The 25,709-nt window shown below is 41.0% G+C and overlaps 3 protein-coding genes across 5 annotated transcripts; 1 reads left to right on the forward strand and 2 right to left on the reverse strand.

The window, feature by feature from the left end:
• The first annotated feature begins 2,768 nt into the window (after positions 1 to 2,768).
• LOC121198879 (tumor necrosis factor receptor superfamily member 14-like) lies at positions 2,769 to 14,166 on the forward strand. 2 transcript variants are annotated; one of them, XM_041063247.1, is made up of 9 exons: positions 8,238 to 8,257; positions 9,372 to 9,506; positions 10,399 to 10,492; positions 10,901 to 11,026; positions 11,694 to 11,849; positions 13,301 to 13,388; positions 13,495 to 13,664; positions 13,783 to 13,814; positions 13,931 to 14,166. In XM_041063247.1, the coding sequence occupies exons 2-9, from the start codon at positions 9,465 to 9,467 to the stop codon at positions 13,973 to 13,975; spliced, it is 753 nt and encodes a 250-aa protein (XP_040919181.1). In that variant the 5' UTR covers positions 8,238 to 8,257; positions 9,372 to 9,464; the 3' UTR covers positions 13,976 to 14,166. The 2 variants fall into 2 exon arrangements, with proteins under 2 accessions (XP_040919178.1, XP_040919181.1); XM_041063244.1 differs by lacking the exons at positions 8,238 to 8,257; positions 9,372 to 9,506 and adding an exon at positions 2,769 to 3,058.
• A 676-nt stretch (positions 14,167 to 14,842) lies between these two features.
• Positions 14,843 to 17,654, reverse strand: LOC121199093 (L-rhamnose-binding lectin SML-like). Its single transcript, XM_041063567.1, has 9 exons — positions 17,561 to 17,654; positions 17,436 to 17,468; positions 17,298 to 17,354; positions 16,654 to 16,789; positions 16,193 to 16,299; positions 16,065 to 16,109; positions 15,824 to 15,956; positions 15,289 to 15,392; positions 14,843 to 14,923 (listed from the first exon to the last, which is right to left on the reverse strand). Exons 1-9 carry the CDS (start codon positions 17,583 to 17,585, stop codon positions 14,907 to 14,909), a joined length of 657 nt encoding a protein of 218 aa, XP_040919501.1. The 5' UTR covers positions 17,586 to 17,654; the 3' UTR covers positions 14,843 to 14,906.
• A 3,153-nt stretch (positions 17,655 to 20,807) lies between these two features.
• Positions 20,808 to 24,878, reverse strand: dnase1l1 (deoxyribonuclease I-like 1). 2 transcript variants are annotated; one of them, XM_041055082.1, is made up of 9 exons: positions 24,806 to 24,878; positions 23,095 to 23,270; positions 22,867 to 22,955; positions 22,635 to 22,724; positions 22,420 to 22,532; positions 22,196 to 22,308; positions 21,919 to 22,076; positions 21,542 to 21,638; positions 20,808 to 21,445 (listed from the first exon to the last, which is right to left on the reverse strand). In XM_041055082.1, the coding sequence occupies exons 2-9, from the start codon at positions 23,242 to 23,244 to the stop codon at positions 21,269 to 21,271; spliced, it is 987 nt and encodes a 328-aa protein (XP_040911016.1). In that variant the 5' UTR covers positions 23,245 to 23,270; positions 24,806 to 24,878; the 3' UTR covers positions 20,808 to 21,268. The 2 variants fall into 2 exon arrangements, with proteins under 2 accessions (XP_040911016.1, XP_040911008.1); XM_041055074.1 differs by lacking the exon at positions 24,806 to 24,878 and adding an exon at positions 24,410 to 24,490.
• Between the last annotated feature and the right edge of the window lie 831 nt (positions 24,879 to 25,709).

Raw genomic sequence — 25,709 nt, forward strand, 5'->3', positions numbered from 1 at the left:
TATACATATATATACACATATATACACATATGTATATTTATATTTATTTATTTTGTTTCATATATATGAAAAGAAAATAAGAATAAGAATAAAAATAATACTAAAAAGTAAAATAAAAAAATAAAATAGACAAAACAAATAAAATAAAAACAGGGAGGAGAATAAGATGTACAATAATATATACAATGTTGTAGAAATATAACCCGTAACCAAGGTGTGCAGTATGTACATTTATAATAGATAGTTAGAACCATGGTTTTCTGATGGTGATATTTACAGTTGTGCAGCAGTGTATAGTTTATGTAAAATAGCTGTAACAGTGAACTCACAGTTGTGCTGAAATGTTCATCTGTCACACAGAGGTGAGCTGTTGTACAGTTTTATTGCAAATGGTAGGAATGATTTCCTGAACCGTTCCTTCCGACAGCAGGGCTGAATGAGTCTGTTAGAGAACGAGCTCCTCTGTCTCTGCAGTGTGCTGTAGAGGGGGTGTGATGGATTGTCCATGATGGAGAGCAGTTTGTTCAGTGACCTCCTGTTCCTCACTGACTCAAACGTCTCCATGTCCTGACCAGTGATGCTGCTGGCCTTACGGATGAGCTTGTTCATCCTGCCTGCATCTTTGGCACTGATGTTGCTCCCCCAGCAGACCACAGCACAGTAGATGCACTTGCAACAACAGACTGGTAGAAGATCTCTAGCATCTTGCTGCACACACTGAAAGGTCTGAGCTTCCTCAGAAAATAGAGCCTGCTCATCCCCTTTTTGTACACAGCATCTCCCCCAAGATGATTAATGAAGAATGATCATTTCGGGTGATTTTAATTTGCATGTGGCCGTGCAATAAGACTCTTTGAGAGTTTTAAATTTGCATTTTGCATTACCTGCATGAATTTACTCAACATGTTGCTCAGCCTTCTGATAACAGAGGCCACATTTTACTGTTAATGCTTTTATCCAACAGGATGCTCCAGAACAAACTGTCATGAAACACTATCTTACTAATGAAGTGGCTGCAAATTTTAATGATCTTTTACGTAACACTCCTGCAGACATTTTACCGTGCTCCTGTGATTTTATTGTAGACAGTAAATTAAGGTCAGTCCTTGATACCATGGCCCCACTCAGACTGAAGAACTCTATGGAGAAACAAGGAAATTAAACATCTGAAAAAGTGTCAAATAGCAGAAAGAAGATGGAGAAAGAATAAACAGCTGTCAGATGTTCTTTGAACAGGTGACTATTTACAATAAGGCAATTAAACATGGAAGCAGAATGTCTACCAATTCCAAATATGAAGATTTTGCAGTCCACTTCAGAAGTCAAATAAACACTATTAGATCAACTTTATCTCAGTGTCAGTGTGTGAATTTTAATACCTCAGACATTTGTTTTTATATGAGGAAACACTGGAGCCATTTGTTCTTGTTGATGCTGAAATGCTTGGCAAAGCTATTTTACTTATTTAAAAACGTTTATAGCTTTTTTTTTTAAATTAAGATTTATTAAGCACTGTATATTATTCTCTTCAGACAGGTGTCTTCTCCACTGCTCTTAAGACCTCTTCTGATCAGAAACAATTTTTCTTTCTTTACACCTCTGGTGTAGAAGTCTATGAGAAAATGTGTGTACTTCTCACTTGATTTACAGTCTCTTTCAATACAGCATGATATTCATTTGGTTAATTTTGGCCCCAGAGACTGTGTTTCTTTATTTGTCACCTTTGAAAAAAAAGACCTTCACTGCTCAGAAAATCATGTGTCCGATTCTCCCCGAACTACTCTGAGATTTGTGACCGGAAACCACGCGATAGAGGGAGGTACAGCCCGAGACGGTGAGTAAACTGATTTTTTTTCTTTTACTCGTGAAATCACGTAATATTGTCCTATCCATTCATTTTCTTTACCGCTTAATCCGTCAGGGTAGCGGGGTGTGGGCGGGGGCTAAGGGCGACAGGACTGGTTATGAGTCGATCACAGGGCCGCCACACAAAGCTCTGTCCTGGGCTGCCCGCTGGAAACTGGAGGCGGTTGGTGAGCGGAGGATGTTAGCTAAGCAAACATCCATTATGGAACAACACCCCTCACCCCCTGCACCAAACTGCACACTTCTTGTTTTTATGCACTTTATCCTTTCATACTGTTTTTCTTGTGAGCTGCCTAACAAGTAGATTTCCCCGCTGTTGGATCAATAAAGTCTTATCTGATCTTCATTACATCTTATAGATTTAACAGACGTAAAATAGACGAGAAAACAGCCTGAGACAGCAGCAGTCTAACTGCTCTCTACCTGCAGAGTGAGCAGCTTCTAATGCAGCAATATTAATAAAGGATGGTTCCACTGAAATGAAAAGTGAGTCCTGTGATCAGAGAACAGAGACCTCGCCCTGATCCGCTGCTGTTGGACTAGAGCGGATCTTTAGTTGTAGCTGTGCTGTCTGCTTGGTCTGTACTGGTTTGGTTAATCATGTTTTTCAAAGTAAGAGAACGACTGGAACTCTGTAAAAACTGCTCTAACCTGTTGTTCAGTTGTGGAAAGTTTCACTTTCAGTTGAACTTTGGATCATTGAATTATTTTTGGATCAAATTGTGCTTCATCCTGCTTCACTCATCATGTTGATCAGTCTTGTAAAACATCTGCTCTCATGAGATATCAGAGCACAGATAATCAGTGTGAGCTGTGCTGTGTGGACAGAGGCTACAGAATGAGTCAAGATCTCAGCCGTTTTACCAGCTACCAGGAAACAAGCTGAAGTTGGAATAATGTCACCTCTGATCAGAGCAGTGAGCTGTGAAATCTGAGTCCAGTCCAACTCCAGGTTCAATCATCCTGTGTCAACCAGGTTAACCTTAATCTGTCAGCCACAGTAACCAGGTTACCTGCTGGTTAGTGCAGTTTTTATCTGATGTCTTTTTGTCTCCAGGTCTTCTCCTCCTGTTTGGGATGTTACTCACCTCGTCCCAAATCTCAGTCATGGTGTCTTCATCTGATGAAAACTACCAACCTGCCATTTAAAATGACTTCTACAAGAAAACCTGTGACAGCTGCATCTCTGTTGGTAAAGTAGTTTATTGCAGAAAATGACAGGAAGCTTGTATTTGTCAGGCAGTAATGTATAAAGCACATTGCTCCTCCTCTCCAACATTTCTCATTTCTGACTCTTTCTCTCTCTGTCACTCATATACAATCATTTCAGAGTCCAAAGAAAGAAAATGCAAATATCAGCTGAGAACTTGAAGCTGCTTCTCTGTTTGTCAGAGGCTTCATCAGCTTCAACACCTGTGTGGGTGACAGGAAGTGGTAGTGGGAGTCTGTTTCAAAAGTAGAGCTGTTTCTGAAAGTTTGTCATAGGTTTGTAAGTAAGTTTGTCATTATAATTGTCTCTCCAGTGGTGGGATGGAGGGGCTGTGAGCTGCTTTGCTAAATCACTGTGGTTGTTAAACCCTGTTTCAGTCCTGTGAGGCTCATGTGCTGTTAATGCTGAGCTGAGCTAAGATGTAGGAAGTAACAATAAGGAGACTTTATTTTGATATCTACAGTGGAACCTTCACACTTTGTGTGAAGGTCCAAAGGACTTTACTCTTCTGAATATAAATAAAGGGATGGATGGACTCATGTTAATTAGAGTTTGAACTGTTCATAATATGAATTAAATGAATGATTTACATTCAAATATAGTGAATAACGGGTGGCACAGTGATGCACTGTCACCTCACAGCAAGAAGGTTCCAGGTTTGAACCTCGGTCTGGGCTCGTCTGCGTGGAGTTTGCATGTTCTCCCTGTGCCTGCATGGGTTTTCTCCAGGTACTCTGGCTTCTTCCCACAATCCCAAAAACATGCATATTAACTAACTGGATACTCTAAATTGCCCCTAGGTGTGAGTGTGTGCGTGTGTGGTTGTCTGTCGTTGTGTGTCAGCCCTGTGATTGACTGGCAACCAGTCCAGGGTGTACCCCGCCTCTTGCCCATAGTCAGCTGGGATAGGCTCCAGCTCCCCCATGACCCTGACGAATCGAGCAGTATAGATAATGGATGGATGCATATAGTGAATAACAATCAGGATCAGAGTAACTTTATTAATCCCCGTAGAGAAATGATTTGGTTATAATCGAACTCCCAATGGCAAATGAAGAAAATGCAATGTTTAAGTACAAGGACAAGCAAGTACACAGAGATTTAAGGTAAAAAAAAAAATTCTAAAATGAAAATAAAATATAGAATAATACCCCCATATATCCCAATATCAGAAAAAATAAAAACATATCTTCATATTTACATATGTGCATGACGTTTAGAGTGAAGTATACACAGTATACATGGAGCCTGGGATATTTGTGTGATATACTTGTTGCTGAACAAGCTTCTGTGACTGATCAGCACATGGTGGAGAGGGTGTGAAGAGAGTGAAGAGGAAGGGAGAGAGGACGGTCCCCTGCGGAGCTCCGGTGTTGCTGATCACTCTGACATATAGCACTGCAAGCCAACGTACATTGGTCTGCCAGTCAGATAGTCCACAATCTAGGACACCAGTGGGGCATCCACCTGCATCGCTGTCAGCTTCTCACCAGGCAGAGTTGGCCTGATGGTGTCAAATGCACTGGAGAAATGAAAAAACTTGACCCTCACAGTGCTCGCCAGCCTGTCTGGGTGGGTGTTGACTCAGTTGAGCAGGCAGATGATGGCGTTATCAGGTAGGGGAGGGGTGTAGGTGCTTCTCTGGTGAGTGCTGTCAGAGGAGGAGGTGCGAGTGAGGTCTTCAGATGGAGAACAAGAAGAGGAGGGGGGAGGGAGAGAAAGTGGAGTTGGTGGTTGCCTTTGTACTGCAGAAGAGTCTGTTGGGGGGTGAGCTGGGGTCACGCTGTCAAATCTGGTAAAAAACAGATAGAGCTCATTCGCACATTCCACGGTGCCATCAGCTCCTCCACCATTTCTTGGCTTATAACCAGTGATGGTCCTCATCCCACTCCACACCCCTCTCATGTTGTTATGCTCAAGTTTCCCCTCCAGCTTCTTCCTGTACTTCTCCTTGGCCTCCCTGGTCTTAGAGTTCAGGTTTGTCCGTATTTTCTGCACCTCCTCCTTGTTGCCAGCTCTGAACGCCCTCTTCTTGTCGTTCAGAATGGCTTTAATGTCTTTTGTTACCCACGGTTTGTTGTTGGGGTAACAACTGACTGTCCTGGCTGGGACAATGGTGTCCACACAGAAGTTAATGTATCCTGTGATGCACTCAGTGTGGGGTTCACAGAGTGCCTGCCAGTCTGTCACCTCAAAGCAGCCCTGAAGTGTCTCCTTAGCCTCGTCTGTCCATCTCCTCGCAGTCTTTGAACTTGCAGACAGACTCTTTACAAGAGGCACATAGCCGGGGGAGAGGTGAACCAGGTTGTGATCTGACCTGCCCAGTGGGGGAAGGGGGAAGAGCTGTAAGCATCTTTAACGTTAGCATACAGCAGGTCTATTGTTCTTCCTTCCCTGGTAGGACAGTTCACAAACTGTGTGAAAGTTAGTGTGGAGTCCAAAGTAACATGGTTGAAGTCACCTGAGATAGCAATGAATGCACTTGGGTGCTGAGTTTGTAGCCGGGCTATTGCAGAGTGAATAACATCACATGCAGTGTTAGGGTTTGCCAAAGGGGGAAGATAAACTGCCGCCATGATAATATGAGAAAACTCCCTGGGCAGATAATATGGATGAAGTCCGACAGCACACAGTCCAACATCTGGGCCGCAGATTCACTCCTTCATGGTGATGTGAGTGGGATTACACCACCAATTATACGGGAATATAACGGAGAACGGAAGGCCCCCGCCTTTGCGCTTACCTTTCCTGAGGAAATCATTTAACAGGTGATAGAAGCACATGAACAGAACCTTAGTAGATCAGACTTTAAATTGTTTATGATGAAGAACTCACATAAGATATTTATGCATTGGCTTGTAACAGTGTTACAGTGAATTATGAAGCATTTACTAACTGTTTGCACAGATGTGCATGTGCAGCAGGTTTAAAACAGTTTGTAAATCAATTTAAAACAACTGAAAACATGATTATCTATAATTCCAACATTGTTTCCTGTGTTATACAGTAGAATAGGACTGGTCTTATACCAAGCACTTTGACACTTTTTCATATTCCCCCAAAATACAGAAAGTGAAATTAGCTTCTATTGCTCAAGTAGATCAAAGTGCTCAGAAGGATAATGAGTAAAATATAAAAGCCCAATAAAACAAGAGAAACTGGTTTTATCTGATGGAAGCAGAAAGAAAAGGAGTTATTATCTGTAACTGACCAAATGGAAAAACTATTGTTCTCTGCTCATTTTAGTTTTCAATTGTCTTCTGGAATCATCATCAGGTGATTTTAACTTGCATGTGGCCGTGCAGTAACACTCTTTTACTTTGAGAGTTTTAAATTTGCTGCATTAACTGCATGAATTTACTCAACATGTTATTATTTTTTTTCCAACAGGATGCTCCAGAACAAACTGACAGAAAACACTATCTTACTAATGAAGTGGCTGCAAATTTTAATTTTCTTTTACGTAACACTCCTGCAGACATTTCAGCTTCTTCTTGTGATTTTATTGCAGACAGTATATTATAGTCAGTGTAAGTTCTATTACATAAATGCACTGAATATACTCAGTAAGTTCATTACTTTGCAGAATTAATAAATAGTTAATTCATGAAAGGTTAAAACAGGTTGGAAGACTAATATATCAACATTTGATATGTAGATATAATTTGTTGTTGTATGTTGCATTTTTGTTGGAACTTATATTTTGTTCCATACCACTGCTACAATCTGACGGTGTTTGATGAGGGACTGCAGATGCAAACATGCAGCACACGTTGTTTGTATACAGATGGCCTGGCCAGGAAGGAACCGATGGCAAAAGAAGGACTTTAAGTTGCTTTAGTAATCTCTTTTCATTACCAGCAGCCAATGAGGTATTTTATAATAATATATGTCATCTTTAAGTTGTTTGTATGTGCTTTTATGTGATATTCTTTGTACTGAAGCTCAGCTTTGAGCTTCGTATTAGAAATGTTATGAAGACTGGTGAACTCAGGATAGCAGCAGCTTTTAAGTGACAGGACGTCCAAACTTTTATAATCTCAGTCCCAGATGGCATCTGCTTGTTTAGAAGTCCAAAGCGGGTGCAGCTCTAAACAGGATCCATGGCTGAGGCGAGAGGCGGAGAAGGGATGGGCCTTGTCCAGAGGACCATACATCCTGCTTATCATACACACAAGATGGTTAGACACAATATTTATTTTTCATGATGTCTCAGAAAAGACAATTTAGATTATGGAAGGAGCTATATAAATAAAGTTGAATTGAATAGAATTTAATTTTTATTCCAAGCAGAGTATTTCTGTATGTCTTAAAAAAGTCTGGAGGGATCTTTGATGTTTCTGATTTCCTGACACACAGTAAAATACAGCAGTCTGAGGTGTGATGGTGGACATTTTGAAATTTCATGTCACTGAGAAACAGGACTTGAAAAATTAAATGTCCCCCTCCACGGCCTCCTCTGCCTGTGCGGCCCTGTCCTCCTCTCACATGTCCATTCCCATCTAAGATATAATGGGGCATAATGTATTGAAATATATGTGTTATGTAGCATTATATTCCCATATGTCTTCACCTGTGTCTTCTCCCTGTTCTCTTCTGACACCTCTGTGGCCACAGATGGTCCCACAGAGCTACAGCTGGGCTAACAGTGTGTTGTGTTTGAAAAGCTTGTTATATCATCCATTGTGTAAAATCTTCATCTAAAAAGTAACTTAAACTTCCAAATGGAGCAGAATATTCAATATTTCCCTCTGAAATGTGGTGGAGTGGTTGAAGAAAGTAGCTTTAATTGAAAATACTCAAGTAAAGTACAAGTACATCAAATTGTTGTACTTAAATACACAGAACTGCAGAACATTTACTTAATTACTGGTCTAGTTACGAACTACCCTCCCTTCGTGAGGAACAGGTGTACCATATAATGTCAGTTTTTTGTATTATTATCTTTTAGTATCTGTAAATATTTTATTTACCAACTGTAATATATTATTAGTATTTCAAGCTAAACATACAAAATGGGCTCAACTTAAAACAAGCAGGTAACTGCAAGTTGGAAAAGTGAGGGAAATACGGAAATGGACCTGCATTCTTTCTGAGGACCAGCAGGGGGCGACACTCCCTGAACTACTCTGAGCTCTGTGACCGGAAACCACGCAATACAGGGAGTTACACCCTGAGACGGTGAGTAAACCGATTTTTTCTGTGGTACTCGTCAAACCACGTAATATTGTGCCATCCATTCAATCTGCTTAATCCATCGGGGTCGGGGTGCGGGAGCTTATCCCAGCTGACTACGGGCGAGAGGCGGGTTCACCCTGGACTGTTCACGACTCAATGACAGAGCTGATAAACAAAGACAACCACACAGGCACACACTCACACATAGGGGCAATTAACCTAAAGTGCATGTTTTTAGGATCGTGGGAGGAAACCGGAATACCCGGAGAAAACCCACTGCCCCTATAATATGAAATAACCTGACTGTTATTGTCCTCTGCTGAAGACATTCTATGACTCTGTGGTAGCCTCCGCTGTCCATCATGCCGTGGTCTGCTGAGGAGCAGGCAGCACAGACCGAGACAGGAAGAGACTGAACAAGCTGGTCAGGAGGGACAGCTCTGTCCTGGGCTGCCCGCTGGACACTGTGGAGGAGGTGGGTGAGAGGAGGATGTTAGCTAAGTTGACATCCATTATGGACAACACCTCTCACCCTCTGCACCAGACTGTGGAGGAGCTGAGCAGCTCCTACAGCAGCAGACTTAGAAGGAGCGCTACCACAGGTCCTTCCTAACCCTAACCCTGCTGTCAGACTGTACAACTCTACTGTTTAGTTGTACTCTGGTCTGGCTGAACTTTTCATCTGCCTATGGTTTGTGTTAATCATGTTTTACAAAGTAAAAAACTGCTCTAACTTGTTCAGTTGTGGAAACTTTCACTTTCACTTTCATTTGGATCAAATTGTGCTTCATCCTGCTTCACTCATCATGTTGATCAGTCTTGTAAAACATCTGCTCTCATGAGATATCAGAGCACAGATAATCAGTGTGAGCTGTGCTGTGTGGACAGAGGCTACAGAATGAGTCAAGATCTCAGCCGTTTTACCAGCTACCAGGAAACAAGCTGAAGTTGGAATAATGTCACCTCTGATCAGAGCAGTGAGCTGTGAAATCTGAGTCCAGTCCAACTCCAGGTTCAATCATCCTGTGTCAACCAGGTTAACCTTAATCTGTCAGCCACAGTAACCAGGTTACCTGCTGGTTACTGCAGTTTTTATCTGATGTCTTTTTGTCTCCAGGTCTTCTCCTCCTGTTTGGGATGTTACTCACCTCGTCCCAAATCTCAGTCATGGTGTCTTGATCTGCTGAAAACTACCAACCTGCCATTTAAAATGACTTCTACAAGAAAATCTGTGACAGCTGCATCTCTGTTGGTAAAGTAGTTTATTACAGAAAATGACAGGAAGCTTGTATTTGTCAGGCAGTAATGTATAAAGCACATTGCTCCTCCTCTCCAACATTTCTGATTTCTGACTCTTTCTCTCTCTGTCACTCATATACAATCATTTCAGAGTCCAAAGAAAGAAAATGCAAATATCAGCTGAGAACTTGAAGCTGCTTCTCTGTTTGTCAGAGGCTTCATCAGCTTCAACACCTGTGTGGGTGACAGGAAGTGGTAGTGGGAGTCTGTTTCAAAAATAGAGCTGTTTCACAGCTGTAGGAAGTAATAATAAGGAGACTTTATTTTGAAATCCATAGTGAAACAAGTGGAAATGATGCATTTAAATGATGGTTTGTCAGCTCTTTTACCAAAACAGTGAAGAAAGAGAAAGAACTCCTCTAATTCATTGTTGCACATTTCTGACGTCAGTGACTCATCAAAGACAGTTAATAAGAAGAATGATCCAAATGGATGCAGCAGAACCACAGATCCTCCTTTTTAGTCCCAGAACATCACTAAGTATCAGCTCATCAGGTTCCACACTCATCTGGGTAACTTGGCAGAGTCCTCCCTAGAACAGGCCTTTGAAACATGAGTCCATGTCCCCTCTTCTTCCTCTTCTCCTGATCTTTCTCTTTTTCTTTGGTCCTAGCTGACCATCATCCTCTCCCCTCAGGAATCCTCTCTTCTCTCTCTCCTCCATCAGCGTCCTCCTCCACTCACCTTCCCTCCTCTTATGGTAGTTGTTTTCCACCTCATGGTGTCTGTCAGTCATGTCTTTAATCTTGCCATTCTTTGTTTGAGTCCTTCAGGACACGTCTTGATCATGTCAGCATTTCAACCAGGCTTCACTGAGACTAAAAACTTTGTCTTATTCTTCACAGATACTTATGATCAAAGTCTTCAGTGGAAATACGCTGAGGTGTCATCCAGCAGAGTATCAGATAGAGGACGAATGCTGTCCCATGTGTCTTGCTGGTAAGATCCTACTGAATGTTAAAGGGACATGTGACTGTGGTAGTTACATATGGAGTCTTTGTGATGCTGCCAGGTGTCAACCTGACTCAGCAGAATCCAGCACTTGTGTGCAGAAGAGTGGCGTCAGTTTCTCTCCCATGGTTGGTGCCGTTTATGTTGACAAGTGAAATGTGTGGGTGAAGGACCTGCATCTGACTGAGTTTGACTCCAACAGTAAAAGAACAGGCTGGAAGTTTTTCCAACTTTGGCTCCACCTGCTTGTAGTAATAAGAATGACACTGTAGTAGACAGCAGAGCATGTCACTGTGACTAACTCATAACATGAGCTTTACCCTCAACATTAAACCTTTTCATTCAATACAAACATTAAACTGAAGCAAATTCAATTGTTGCTTTTCTTCTCAACAGGAAGTCGTGTTAAAACAGATTGTACAGAGTTCAGAAGTACTTCCTGTTTGCCCTGCATGGATGGATCCTTCATGAATAAACCTACTGGACTTAAACACTGTTTTACCTGCACCAGCTGTGATGCAGGTAGATTTCTGTTCATGTTTTCTAATTATCAGTGGAAACCCGAGTGTAAGACTGGATTTCAAATCAGTTACTAGAAATATTACTGCGAGTCCCACAGTGTCACAGCTGAGATGAGTTTGACAGTGTCTCTGTGAATATGCAAAAGTTTACTGCACATTACTGATTTTGCACTGATGGAAACCTCTGAAATACTGTGAGACCAGAGAAGACACTTTAGTGTCACAATGGACTGTTTTTATATTAGTAAGTCAGACATAGACATTCCACACGATGACAAGTTCATTTTTAGCTCAGTTCTTTCTCTGTCAGGCTTTTAGCTGTTAAGATCAGCTGAGACTTTGATGTCTTTTACTGTTTCCACAGTATTTTTATTTATTTAAATCAGAAATAATCCTTTTTTTTTTTTATCAGTGGGACCTGCAGTAATGATAGAACTATCCTTGCAGAGCTCAGCTGTTTTCCTTCCACAGTGAAATCAGATTTCCACTGGGTGGTCTGTACGAGCAGTTTTATTCTCCACTTAGTTTTTATTCTGTCATAAAACCTAAAGATCATCTTTAGTTTTTCTGACATCTAGTCAGACAAACACTTTGCTAGTGTCTCTCTAGTAGATGAAGCAGAATAGAAGTTTAGTGTCTGTATATGTAACCTGTATATGTGTTGACAGGTTCTGGTCTGAAGATAAAGACTTCATGCACAGCAACCTCAGATACACTTTGTGAACCACTGGAAGGATTCTACTGTATAGACTTCACAGAGAACCACTGTGTGGCAGCACAGAAACACAGCAGCTGTCAACCAGGACAATACATCAGGGAGAAAGGTTGGTTTTCTTGTGCTGACTTTAAGATGATACTGTAGCTCTGGTTTGACACTTTGAAACTATAACAAACTCTAAAAGTCACAGCTTAGAGCAGCTCAGTTGAGCATCCAGTCAACTGGTAGCTGTGGGTCACTTTCTCAAAGTCTCCATGGTAACAGTTGACCACACACACACCTGTCAAGGTAATAACTGGTGTCCTGGATTGTGGAATATCTGACTGGCAGACCAGTGTACGTGCGCTTGCACTGCTGTATGTCAGACAGAGTGATCAGCAACACCGGGGCTCCGCAGGGGACCGTCCTCTCTCCCTTCCTCTTCACTCTCTACACCACTGATTTCAGATACTGCACAGAGACCTGACACCTTCAGAAGTTTTCTGACAACTGCAGTAGCTGGACGTTTTTCAGGTGGTGATGAAAGTGAGTACAGGACTGTGGTGGACAACTTTGTCACATGGAGCAGGAGAAACACCTGCAGCTCAATGTGACGAAGACAAAGGAACTGGTGGTGGTCTTGAGGAGGACCAAGGCTCCAGTGACCCCTGTTAACATTCAAGGGGTCAACGTGGACATGGTGGAGGAGGACAGATACCTAGGGGTGTACCGAGATCACAAACTGGACTGGTCCAAAAATGTGGGCACTGTTTACAAAAAGGGCCTGAGTCGCCTCTACTTTCTGAGACGGCTAAGGTCCTTTAACATCTGCTGGATGATGCTGTGGATGTTCTATGAGTCTGTGGTAGCCAGTGCCATTCTTTAATATGATGTATACTGTGTATACATCATATTAAAGGAGTTTGTGATATGTAAGCAAATATGACGATTTTCTGATTCTGATTCTTTGATTTGAAAAAAAAAACAGCTTCTAAGTGACTTTCCTGCTTTTCATGTCAATACAACCATTACCAGACAAAATGGATGTTAAACTGAGCAACAGATAAAGTTTACAAGTGTTAAAATGCAATGAATGGAGCTTCATGAAGATCTGGTTGTTTACTAGCGTCAACATATGAACATAAACATCCTGTGGTTAAATATCTGCATGAAGCACTGATGCTAATAATGTGAATAATTGTCTTAAAGAGTCTTGTGTCAAACAGTAGTTGCTTTGGTTATGAAGCTGCTGTGATTTCTCCTTTCCAGTCAATCTAAATCCCATCTTGCTGTGCACTTATGGGAGAAGAGCTGCACTGGAACATTTCATCATAGCTCACATAGTAAAGACTGAACAATCATTTTGGAAACTGAAACAAAGAAATGTTTTTCAATGGGATGATTTTTCAAGTGTTGGATTCAAAAATCTCAGTAATCAAATGCTTTGTTAAATCTACTGAATGGAAATCAGACAGGTCTGATGAAATGTGATGAGTCATATAAGACTTTGATCCTTTCATAATATGAGATGTTCACTAGTAACTACTTTCACCATGGATATAATGTGTGTTTGTACAGGAACAGCCCTCAGAGACACTGTGTGCTCTGACTGCAGTGGGGGGACATTTTCAGATGGGACATTTCCATCTTGTCAGCCACACACACAGTGAGTCCAACTTCACATCACACATGGACACACCTGCTTTCTTACAACTGCAGTGGATTTGTAGTGTCTTTACTTTGTCCTGTAAAATGTCCTCCTGTCATTCCAGATGTCAATCACAAAACCTTCAGCTGATAAGAGCAGGAACTGCTTCAACTGATGCTGAATGTGGACCACACAGTTCATATGGGACAGTGATTGGGGCCAGTGTTGGAGTTATAGTGCTTATTTTATTCATTTGCATAATTTCCTTTGTAGCCTGGAAGAAAACACGCAGAGGTGAGATCTGTGTGTAGTCAAAGAAAATGTTATCATGGTTTAATGGATGATAAAACTTTCTGCTGAGTCATGATGTTGTTGATTAAGATGTTTTTCATTGGTTTTGTTGTTATTTCAGGAAACAGAGGAAATGGAAGCAGACAGACAGAGGTATGTTTGTTACTCTCTGTTTGAAAGTGTGTGTGTGTGTGGATGCACTGTGGTAGATGTGTGTACTGTGTTTAACTAATTCAATTATGTCATTTTTTAAACATTGGAACTAAAAGAGAAACTCAGCTGGAGCAGAAATATCACTGACAGGTGGAGCATGAACAGCAGCAGCAGGTGAGACAGCAGTGTTTTCTTCCTTGAAATCTTCATTGACTGAGGACTGTCTGACTGAGCTGACATCTTTACACATGTACCAGAGCTTTCTGCTTTAAGTAAACGTATTTCTGTCCTCAGCAGGAGACGACCTGGACATCAGCAGATAAACACTGTCTGTTCACTGCAGAGTTAATGAGCTTTAGAACCCAGTTAGAATCCAGTTGGGTGCTGGATCATTGTCTTTGCAGGGAACAGAATTAAAACAGCTGCTGTGAGACAAAGTGAAGTCGTCCTCTACAGAACTGCTGCTCTACAGTCTGGACCTTCGCTGATCTTCTCTGGTGGACAGAGACAGCTCTCAACCTGGACTTTGTCAGAAATAAGGACAAACAGCTTTGCACACTGTCACTGACGTCTGGTGGCTGAAAAGCAAATTTACCAGTAAACTGTGGGAGTGTTTATTGAATCTACTAACACAACAACATGAGCAGGTTACAGATAAATAGAAGAGTAAAATCAATCCATTTTATCACTGGATGTAAATGAAAAGATCATTTCACTTTTATTTTTTGCCCAATGAACAGCAGATAAGGTGAAGATGAATTTTTCTTCTCTTTAGCGATTAGACCTTTGTCTTATTTCTACCTTTTGACACAAGGTGTGTGATTGATTTATGTTGTTTCTCGGGGAACCACAGTGAATCACATTCCTTTTATAAATTAGCTGAATGAACGTGTCTCATAAGGTCATTTTCCCTTTTAAAGGTTAAACTTTAGAACAATCTGTGTTCATTTATCAAACATTCTTATGACTAAAACCTGGCTGTTCTCCACATTTCTCCAGCCGTTACTCAGAATCACAGAGACACATTGTTTTTCTAATAACATTCAGTTTATTCAGTGAATGTGTACAGTGATTTCAGTACGTTTCCTCCTTTTAAGCAGCCACAGGATCTGTAAATAAGCACACAGAACACTTTACCTCAGAAGGAAAAGTTATGTGACTGACAGCCCAAAATGTTGTGTTACTGCAGGATCACTTTTTTTCAAACAGTCCTTTACTCTTTATCTGCAACAACTCTTACATTTATTTATTTGTTTATTTATTCTGTTCTGTTCTGTTCTGTTCTGCATAAACCTGAGATAAATAACTGAATGCCTTCTGCCTGATATTCAGAGGCTACATTTTAGGACTCTAACGTTTTATTTATATGGTATATTATGGCTGTCTCTGTATCACTGCTTCCTCCTCACCCTCTGTTGTTCACCATGGGTTATTTCCTCTGAACATTTTTTTCCATATAGTTTGAGCTTCTTACTTTGACATGTGTAAGCCACCTCCAGGTACTTGTAGGTATCTTCACAGGAGTCTCCAAACACCGAGCTGCTTGCTCTCATAGTGCAGCTGGTCTTCCCATTACACCTGTGGATGCAGACTGACATGAGTGAGTGTGTAGAGAAGCATGTGAAATCTGGGCTCTCCATTAGCCTTTCAATGGTGATATCAACCATTTGGTAATATTTGTCATTATGATTTACTGAGAATTTTATTCATTTAGAATTAACACATTAAAGTGTGCAAAAAGTCAAAGGTCTGTATACATATGTATACATATACATATAATTCCTATTTCTGTAAATAATGTCTATACTGTTTATTTTTACCATTAGAGGGTTATGTTTGGAGGCTGAGTGCCTGTGTATTGCTGCTGTGATAGCGAAATTTCCCAGCTTGGGATGAATAAAGTATTTCTATTCTATTCTATTCTATACATACATACATACATGCATACACTTTACATCTGCATTAACTTGTGCTTTTTGTTACGAATATCTGAAACATTTGGTCTCTACCTCTCAGCAACTAAGCCTGTCGGGTGGAAGCAGCTGACATTTTCAATCTTTGAGGCAGGCTTCTTGTAAGAGCATGTGGTGGGGTCGCGGCGTCCAAAATCAGCACCATAGATAACTAAAACCTGCTCGTCAGCTGATAAGAAGAGGAGGAAATGTTTTTGTTCAGAAATTTGTAGTGACAGTCAGAGGAACAAGAGAAATGTATCTAGGTTTGTCATATTAATGCAATTTATGATCTTACCACACTCCATGTGTACCAAGGAGTGCTCACAGGTTATGAGGTGAGCTGTCAAAGTAACATGAATCAGATTAGAGGGAGGACTCATCACGTGTGTTAGAATCCATTGTTAGTTTGAACATGTGACTGACTTGCTGGGACGCAGGTGTAGGTGGTCTCCAGGTATTTAAACGTGTCACTGCAGGGATCGGTTGTAAAGATGCTTGAGCTTAGTTCACACACCTTCTTGCCATCACACCTACAGGAGGATGGAGACAGCATATTTTCAGCACCAATAAAAAAAAACACAGCAAAGCTGAAATACACTGTGCTGTACTACTGTGACTGGGGCCAGTGCAGAGACTTCTTTAACGTGAGAGTATTACATTCAGAAAAACCAAAGAATGTGACAAGGCTTAAACTCTAAATCATTTTGTTTAAAAATGCTAAAACACTGAGGAACAGATCTGAATCGCTCATTTATGTGTAGTGCAGCTTTAAAGACACATTGCAGTGAAGCTGAGCCAAAGGCAAGTGCAAGTACAGTGCACGAGAGCATAGTGACATTCACCAATGAGAAATGCCCTGCAGGTTTATTCTTCACAACATGCACCTTGTCTTGATGGTGTCCAGAGCGCCCTGCAGAGAGCACTGCGTGTTGGCAACCTCCTCTTCAGTTTTATTTCCACTGCAGGTGTTAGTGTCTGCTCGTCCGTACAGTGCAGTCTGCACACTGATCGCTCCAGAATCTGTTACACACCACAGAGGGGAGAAACCAAGAACCAAGCACAGAGGTGGTCTGTGGAGTTTTTTTAACCAACATTTGTTTCCTTCACACTCAGGGTTTCTCATGCAGATGCATTCTGTGTGTCTAACAAACGTGTTGAAAGGATTTGTTGCGATGTACGGATCGCCTTTTCTATGCTGATCATATGTTTCGTATCTAAAATCTTAATCTACAGTGTACTACAGCCGTCGGTGGAGCAAAAAATACATCATTTACAACAGAATTTGACCCATTCAGATAAAAATCATCTGAAGCTGAGAACAATAAATCTGATATTTGCTTTTAACTCAAATATACTCATTAAAAAGTTTCCTTCATAATTCAGACAACAGTGGTTAAAATCATAAAATGTCTTCATGCTTCAATGCTGGTGAAAGTAAGCACATCCCAACCTTACCCACAATCCAAATAAACTCTTTAGTTCAGTCAAAATAAGTCTGGACTGTTGTGGACAGAAAACTGAGTCTTACCACAGCTCAGGCGGTGGACATGTGGTCCACAGGTGATAACTTTCTCTGCACAGACACCTACAAAACACATATGGAAGTATTAACACAAAGGCACACACATAAAAATGTAACATTCTCCCACCACATGTAGATATTTACCTGAGCTTACAAGCAGACAGGCTGCTGCGAGCACTGAAAAAGAAACAGCACTGTCAAGTTGTATTGCAGCCAAAAAAAAAAGTAATTTAAATTTAAATCTCTTTAGCTTTTAGCAGTATACTCACAGAGTGTGGTGCTGAAGTGGAGCATGGTTTTAGAGGACCCAGTAAGACTGCCAGTGACTGTCTGGTTGGGTCAGTATTTATTCATATGGATCTAGGACAGTCTGCACGTATGATTACAAAACAAACCTGAACCTGACCCTGCTGGCTCCCATTCAGCTGGCTACATGCTAAAAAACGTGGCTCAGATTCTGCTGAACCAGCTTATCTGAGGTCAGTTTTGTCAAATCTAATTTAAAAATTCAAAACTAATTTAAGGAAACGTGTTTATTTTTTATCCCTTGGATCCATCTTTGTTAGATTTTTTTTTTTTTTTTCGATTCAGGAAGTGATTGTGTCATTGTCACATTAGAAGAATCAGATATTGAAGGTTAAAGCTGCATTTACTGACAATTTTGTCAATTGACATGTTTGTGCATTTTAAGCAGCACAACTAGCTTTAAATCTTTGCAAATTATCTCCTTAAAAAGTGATATTGTGAACATGTTAGCAAGTAGCAGCATATGAACACATCCAGCAGATACAGAGAATCATTATCATTCCCCCTGCCCTGATTGTTTCCACCTGTTTCCCATCACCGTGTGTGTATGTATTGTCTGCATTTCCCTTTGTCTTTTGCCAGTTCTTCTCATCGTAATTGTTATAGAACCAGCGCCTATTTCCATGATTATCTCTTTGTCAAGTCAGTTTTTCTGTTGCTTTGATACTTTGATCCTTGTGATTGATTTGTCTGAAATATTATTTTGTTACTTTGTCTAGTCCAGCAGTTAGTTGTGAAAAGTCTATTTGCTCATAAGAGTTATGTTAGTGATTGTAGCACTTCTTTTTCTCAGTGAGTTAGAGTGATTTTCCTTTGTACTTTGATAATAAAGACTGTTAATTTGCACTTTGCTTCTTGAGTTGTGCAATTGGGTTGTGACAGTGGACAATACATGAGCTGTCTCATTGAGCTGCACTGAGCTGCCTGTCTGGCTGATAACAGTGAGCAGTGAAGTGAACCAAAACAATGAGCTGAAAGAAGCTAAAATGCTCCATAGTAGAGTTGGTTACAGTCATGGAAAGAAGGTGATTGCAGTTAATAAAAATGTGAATTGTAGCTGCAGATCTGAGACAGGACATGAACTCTGATCCCAGTCTGCAAACTGGTTTTCTGTGGTGAATATATGATTTACTAAATGGAACAAAAAGGTTTTTAAAAGGTTGTAATGTGTAAATATATCACTTAGTTAAATATCAACTGTTTGTGTACAGCCACAGATACCCACCTCTGATAAACGCACTGCGACTAACATGTACAAACAAGAGCAAGTGTCCTGTCACTAAAGACAGACAGAAATTCAAGTCAACTGAGGACAAATAGAGATGTAACCCAGCCCACCCCACCCACTCACCCACACACACATACCAGACACACACCTCACTAAGTACACACACTGTTAAAACAAAAAAAAAAGTTAATAAAACTCAAACTTTCAAGGCAAAAACTTTCAAGGTAATTGTTATTTAGACAGTTTAACCCAATTTATTAAGTTTTATTAAGTTTAGGTAAAGGTCACTCAAATATTCTGAATTATGGGTTGTTGATGTTCATAGGTTGTTGCTAGGCTATCGTTAGCGTTTCCAGTCTGTTTCCAGTGAGTCATTTACACTGAAAGCATTTCATTATTACAGTTTAACCTGCAGGGTTTTCTGAAGGCTCATGTGATGTGTTTTGCTGTCATGGAGGAAATTGTCATGCCTAAGTCTTTAAGTCAGGTCTGATGTCTCTATTCCCTTGTGTTGTTTTTATGTTTGGTTCCTGTGATTTTGAAATCACTAATCTATCATCTCATTACAGATTAATTTCCTGCTCTCCTGTGTTTCCCGCCTGTTTTGATTACCTGCCCCACCTTAATGTGTTGCACCTGTGTCTCATTGTCTTCCCGCCCCCTAGTGTATTTAAGTCTTGTCTTCCCCTTTGTCTGTGCCAGATTGTCTTTGTCCTCTGTGTCAAATGTTCCAGCCTTTTGTTCCTAGTGCTCTTTTTTCTGACTTTTGCTTCATGCTTTTGATAATGTTACCTGTCTTGGACTGTTTACCTATGACCAGTCTTCACGTTTCCCTCCCTGTGTTGTCTCTGAGTCGAGTCTTTGAGTCCTTTGTCTGAGCCGAGTTTGACAGAAATAAATTCATGACAACTGAAAACAAGTTCATAGTGTATCCCGCTGCAGAAACGAAGCAGAGGAGAAAATCTGTCAATCAGCAAAGAATCACTGCTGATGAGCTCAGAGAAAACTCAGGGAGGAAAGAGGAAGTGTAGTACTGTACTTCATCTTTCACTTCCACCAGAGAAAAGACCTCAGTGATGAGGGCTCACTTCTCTTTGGATTAACGGTATCTCAGTTAAAACTTCCATCAGGACACATGTCAAAATGTTTCCTGTCTTAAAAATTAGTTTTTTCTTAAAACCAAATGTTGGAAAAGGGAGTTAATGCTACTCTAGTCGGGGATATACTGTATGTTTACTTTGTGACTAATTAAACTGAGTCAGTTTTGATGCTTCATTAGCCACAGCATGGTTGTTCCAGTATTTGTTGTATTGCTACATTCAGACCAGCATGAGCTGGTGAGGGGCTGAGCAACAACCCCTCACCCAGATAACAACATAATTTGATGTGCTGAGTCAAAGGTCATGATTCCAAGTTCCGAGTGTGAGAAGTAGACAATTTAATTTGACCTGAGGCAAAACCTTTTACAGTGTAGAGGAGTCACATATAAAATAAACATGGAGTCATATCTGACAGTTTTCCTCAAGAACTTTCTGAATTTGTAATGAACCATAGCTTAAGATATAGGTTAGTCATGTGCACAGGTGAAAAGTTACTTGTGATCAGGTTTTTAAGTTAAATTCAACAGCATCTGTGAGAATGAGGGAAGAAAAGGGAGAAAACAGAGAATGAGAGAACCAAACCAAAATCTCAACAAGGGTATTTACAAAGTGCATAGCTGGTATTATATACAATATATATACAATATGTCAATGTATTCTCTGCCCCGACCCACCATCACTAGGTTATAGCACCATTTTACACAGAAGTTCCTTTTTAAATTATTCCACTAGTAATTCATTAGTTCTGCACACCTGAATGGTTTCATTTGTTCCCACAGCTTAATGATTTCTGCACCTGAGTTACTTCATTTCCTCACACTGATAGTGTTTAGTTATCACCTTCATTCTGTTTGTCTTTGTTCTCTGCTTGATTTTTGATTTCGGGCTGAGACACATATAGTAGATACGCTTCTGATTTTCAACAGTGTAGAATAAGAGATTTTTTTCTGATGATACTACAATCCTGTAACATAATGTGTGGTCTGTCCTCTCTACCGTGGATCAGTTTGAAGGAATGAATGACTGGGTACAGTTTTCATAAACTGAAGAAACAAATGAAGCAGATTCAGTGCACAGATTCCTAATTTTACTGACATTTTCACATCTACCAGCATCTGTACTGTTTTTTGCAGCGGTGCAATGAAGCAAAGATTCTTAAGCTTAAATCATACTGAGGACTCCCACAAAGATACACGTAGATAAATTATTGTGCAATATGAATTATATAATGTTAAAGGTCAACTGTTGTGACTGGAGAATCATAAAGTTCACACCAGGTCATGATGACATGAACTGTCCTGAGATTGTCCACAGACAAAAACCTGCATAGCTTTACTGTTAAACTACCATGTTAACGCTTGGAAGACCAGATGGCTGAGGACAAACAAAGAAAGGAACTTTGATTCAGATGGGTTTTGATTTACAGTTAATGCCAAAGAAGTGGCACCACTGAAGGACACTTTTGAACGGACGACCCTCAGCAGAACCTCCACCGGGTAGTGGTCACTGACCTCCAGCGCCTAAGCAGAAACCACAGAACAGTTAGCAAACCTCAGCTCATATCCACAGACCAGAATTAGTGTTAGTCACACACACACAGACACACAGCCTGTTACCTCCTCCTCTGTGAGTTGGTATTCTGTTTGGAAGTCAAAGGGTTTGGCTGAAAGAGGCACAATTGCTCTGAAAAATGTTTCCCCGTGCACAACGATCCTGATGTGACACACAGAACAGACAGACCAAAATTCACATTTTACTAATGCTTTCTCATTTAAACATGAAGGCATGTAAAAGAGTTACAGCACAATCACAACAGCATTTAAAACAACGTAATTTTGCTATGAAATAAATTCATTTCAGTGGAGCCACCAGGATCAGGAAGGGCCCAAGAAGATTACATCCTTCTTTAGTGAACGGTGATGGTTCGCATGTTCAAGCTTGGGGCCCTGACCCCCATGCGATGGGCCCGGTGCCATGAGGAGAGTGAGTTCACCTGTCGTAGGTGCAGGATGTGGTCGATTTCACAGTGGTGTCGATTTTATCTTCAATGAGCCAAAAGAGGTTCTTCTCTGTAATCAGGCGCACATTCTTCCTGTTCTTCTTAGCGAGGTAGCCACAGTCAGCGTTGAAGTCCCCAAGAAGCATCACATTCTGCTCACACATACACACACGTACACAACAACACACACGGTTAGACTACAGAATCTTCATTTACCGAACGCTGAAAGTGGGTTATTTTAAAAGTATCCTACAGCAATGTGGGATTTTACCTCAGTTTTCCACATCTTTTTCACATCTTGCAAAACATCATACAGTGCATCGAGTTCCTTAGTGGTGTTGGTCGGAGTGGTGTGCTGAGGTATGAGGACAAACTCCTTTATAGCTGAATATAGAGATGGGGTGGGAGAGAGGAAGGATGCAGGTGTTTACACGCATAAACATCACCACGCTTTCCATTTTCTCAGAAGGGAAACCTGAGCGTTAGAGAGCTGACCTGTCTTGGGGGCTCTGAAGCGGACAACAAAAGGCTCTCTGGAGAAAGCATCCACATCTCCCGGTCGATTGTCTGGATACTGATACTGGCCAGTGATTGTCACTGTGTCAGTCCTGCACACATTCACATAAACATCAGTACAGACTAAACATTGCTGTCTGTGGTGCATCAAGCTGCAAAGTGGCACGAACATAGCCATGCACAGTTGAGCTCACCTATAAACAAACACATACTGCTCCTGGTATGTGTCCGACCGGCCCAGCCTCTCACTGGCCACAGAGTCATACGTATGCTCACCGTCATAGCTGAATATTGAAGAGACACAGACAGAAAAGTGGATAAGACATGAATGACAGCTGCTTTGCTCTGAACCAATGTGACTGTGCAGTCGCATGGGACTATTGTGTTGGTGTGTATGCATGTGTGTGAAAGCAAATGTTGAATCACCTGTTAAGCTGTGTAATCAACTGCGGCACAGCTTTTTCTTTACTGTCTCTCACTTCCTGAAGCAAACACACATCACAGCGAGCGATGATCTGGAGATCAGACATCACAACAAAGAAAAGGTGATTTTCACCAGTATATAAAAAACATTACAAAAACATTTGTCCACTGGTGTTCATGATAGAGGTCTGATATAAATATCTCATCCAAATCCATCTGTCTTTGTCCTACCCTGGTCAGGGTCTGCATGACAGCGCTCTTCTTGGTCTTGGAATCCCCAAAGTGATGGAGGTTGAAAGCACAGACTCTGAAGTCTGAACCCCCTTGAACATCGCTCACACCCACGAGGAAGGAGAGCAGGAGGAGGGCAAACGACCTCATGGCACAGAGCTGAAAGAGGCGGGAACCTGTGAGGGCAAAGAGAACAAAATTTATGAAACATTTACAGTCTGAGTACACACAAAAACTACAGAAGCAGCAGTGACTGTGGATACACTGTGGACTGTACAAAAAAGTACAAACAAGAGCAATGTTCCATCAGACAAGCCACATGAGAGACAAACGATCTGAGGGAAAATACAGGCCTGACCCCCGGACCTGTCACCTCCATACACACCACATTCACACACTGACACTTCATAACATTTCATTTCATTTCATTTCATTTCATAGCTGCCTCACCTGCAAATTGTTAGGAAGTGGCACTTTTCATGTGAACAGCTGTGTGCAACACTATGAATGTGTCCCTGGAGAGACTTCACGCCCCCCCCTCTGTGACATCTGTATGATCTTCACTATGTCCCAGTGCTGCTGCTCACCTGTGAACATTTTTGATTTCCCAGTTCTGAGACTATAGTCTAGCCCAACCAGGTCTCTGTACAAGTGTCTACATGAGATAAGACGTTATTGCTCACACATCTAGGCTGAGTGCTCTCTGCCTCTTATCTTCCTGTTGCCTGACTCAGAGTGGAGCTTCCCGTTTTCTTAATGCAAGCATTATGATTTCTCCCAAAAGTTATGTTGAGTTCGGTCTGGAAAGTTAGGGAGGGGGGTAGCAAATAAATGTTCTTATTATAAATCTTCTTATTCTAAAATTTGGCATTTTGGGAAATAGATTTTGTCAAATGATGATTTTGTGTCGAGAGTTCGAGAGTGAAAACAGGGAGAGCGTTAGCTTTGCCTGGCTCTGTCCAAAGTTAAAAAATACTAGCTCCTCCGAAGGCTAAGTAACACAACATATCTTGTCTGCTGAACTCATACAAAACAGAAACAGACGTAAAAATGACAAGGTGGGGGTTTTGTGTCTCTGCATTGATCTAATGAAATCATAAAAACCTATTTTCAGTTGCTTTAAATGTTATTTCTTCTTTAGTCATTGATATTTAATCTTTAGTATTAGCCTAAGGTAAAAACAGCTGTCAAAACAAAAGCCCACTCTCTGCTATCTCTGCTCGTATTAGACCACCACACAGACACACTCAAACATTCAAGAGATCTGTGGCAGATCAAGGGTCAGGAGAGGCTTCAAGTGTTGCTGATAACAAACCTGATGTCATGGTGTGCAGGGGAAATTCATCTTGCAGCTGTGGGTTTGGGAGCTGCTATTCGCACTTCTGTTTTCCACCAGCACACATGACACAGTTACTTCACGATACACAATATGTTTCTATTTACAGCTTAACTGCAATAACAACTGTTACCATGCTGCCTGCAAACATAGTCTCTGTGAAGGCGAGGACACATTATTGCTACAAACCTGCTGAAACCTGGGCTCTGTCAAAATGGTAGACACTCCGGCAAAAACACACACAGACACACACACACACAGACACACACTGACATGTAGACATCTCAGGTTACAAGTCACATTCCCCAGTCAGAGTTATTTCCTTGACTCTTTAAAAGAATAAAGGCGAGCCAAACTAAAGCAGCAGTAACTTACCAGCTTGTTAGTTGTTGGACTTGCAGGGTTAATGTTAGTTTGTGTCTTGCCGCCTCCTCTCTTGTGAAATTTGAAGCTGGTCTGGCCATGTGTTTCCTGTAGGTGGAGTTTGTAAAGTCCACAAGAAGTCTAACTGCAGGCTACAGTAGACACTGTCCTGGCACGAGAGTTTGTCTACTTAATGCATTTTTTTTTTTTAAATCAGTTTTTACTTCACTCACTTTGTGTCTTAAACTCAAATTCACTGGCATGTCAAACAAAATAAACCTCTGAGACTGCTTTTAACTGTGACACATTCACGTCTAAACAGCTTTAGATCACAACAGTTGTTCAAAATGGCAGAAATGAATCTTTTTGTGGTAAACATGCAGTGAAGGATGTGACCTTATTTGTATTAGTTTCTACACAGTAGGTTAGTACATACACTTTCATTTTCCTTTTCATATCTTAGGGGCTACAGTCCATTTGTCCAGTCTGAAATGTGGTTTTGGGTTACTGCTAACATGTTCACATTTTTTTACTTGGGTTGTAAGCAGATTTAGTTAACTCACTGTCAGTATAGATTACATGTAAATTTTCCTAATATCAGAAATCTGATTATCTGATTCTGAAAGGCCTCAACGGGACAGAGGTTACCAAATATATTGTCCATCCAATAACTATGGAAATAAGTGATAGACCACTGGACAAACGTCCCTGGAGTCTTGCTGCTAGCACACTGGAGACAGCAACCAACCCAAGTGATGCTCGAACCAGCCTTTGATAACAGCTGATGTTGAATTTGAATGGCTTGAGTTTTACAGTTACAACATTAGTGCAGCCAAACACAGATGTTGTCACGTTTCATCAAAATGTTGCAGTCACCTCAGCAGCTCAGTGAAGTTCCTGTTTCTGCTGACATAAA

Source organism: Toxotes jaculatrix, chromosome 2 (assembly GCF_017976425.1).
Source record: "Toxotes jaculatrix isolate fToxJac2 chromosome 2, fToxJac2.pri, whole genome shotgun sequence".
Taxonomy (NCBI): Eukaryota; Metazoa; Chordata; class Actinopteri; family Toxotidae; genus Toxotes; species Toxotes jaculatrix.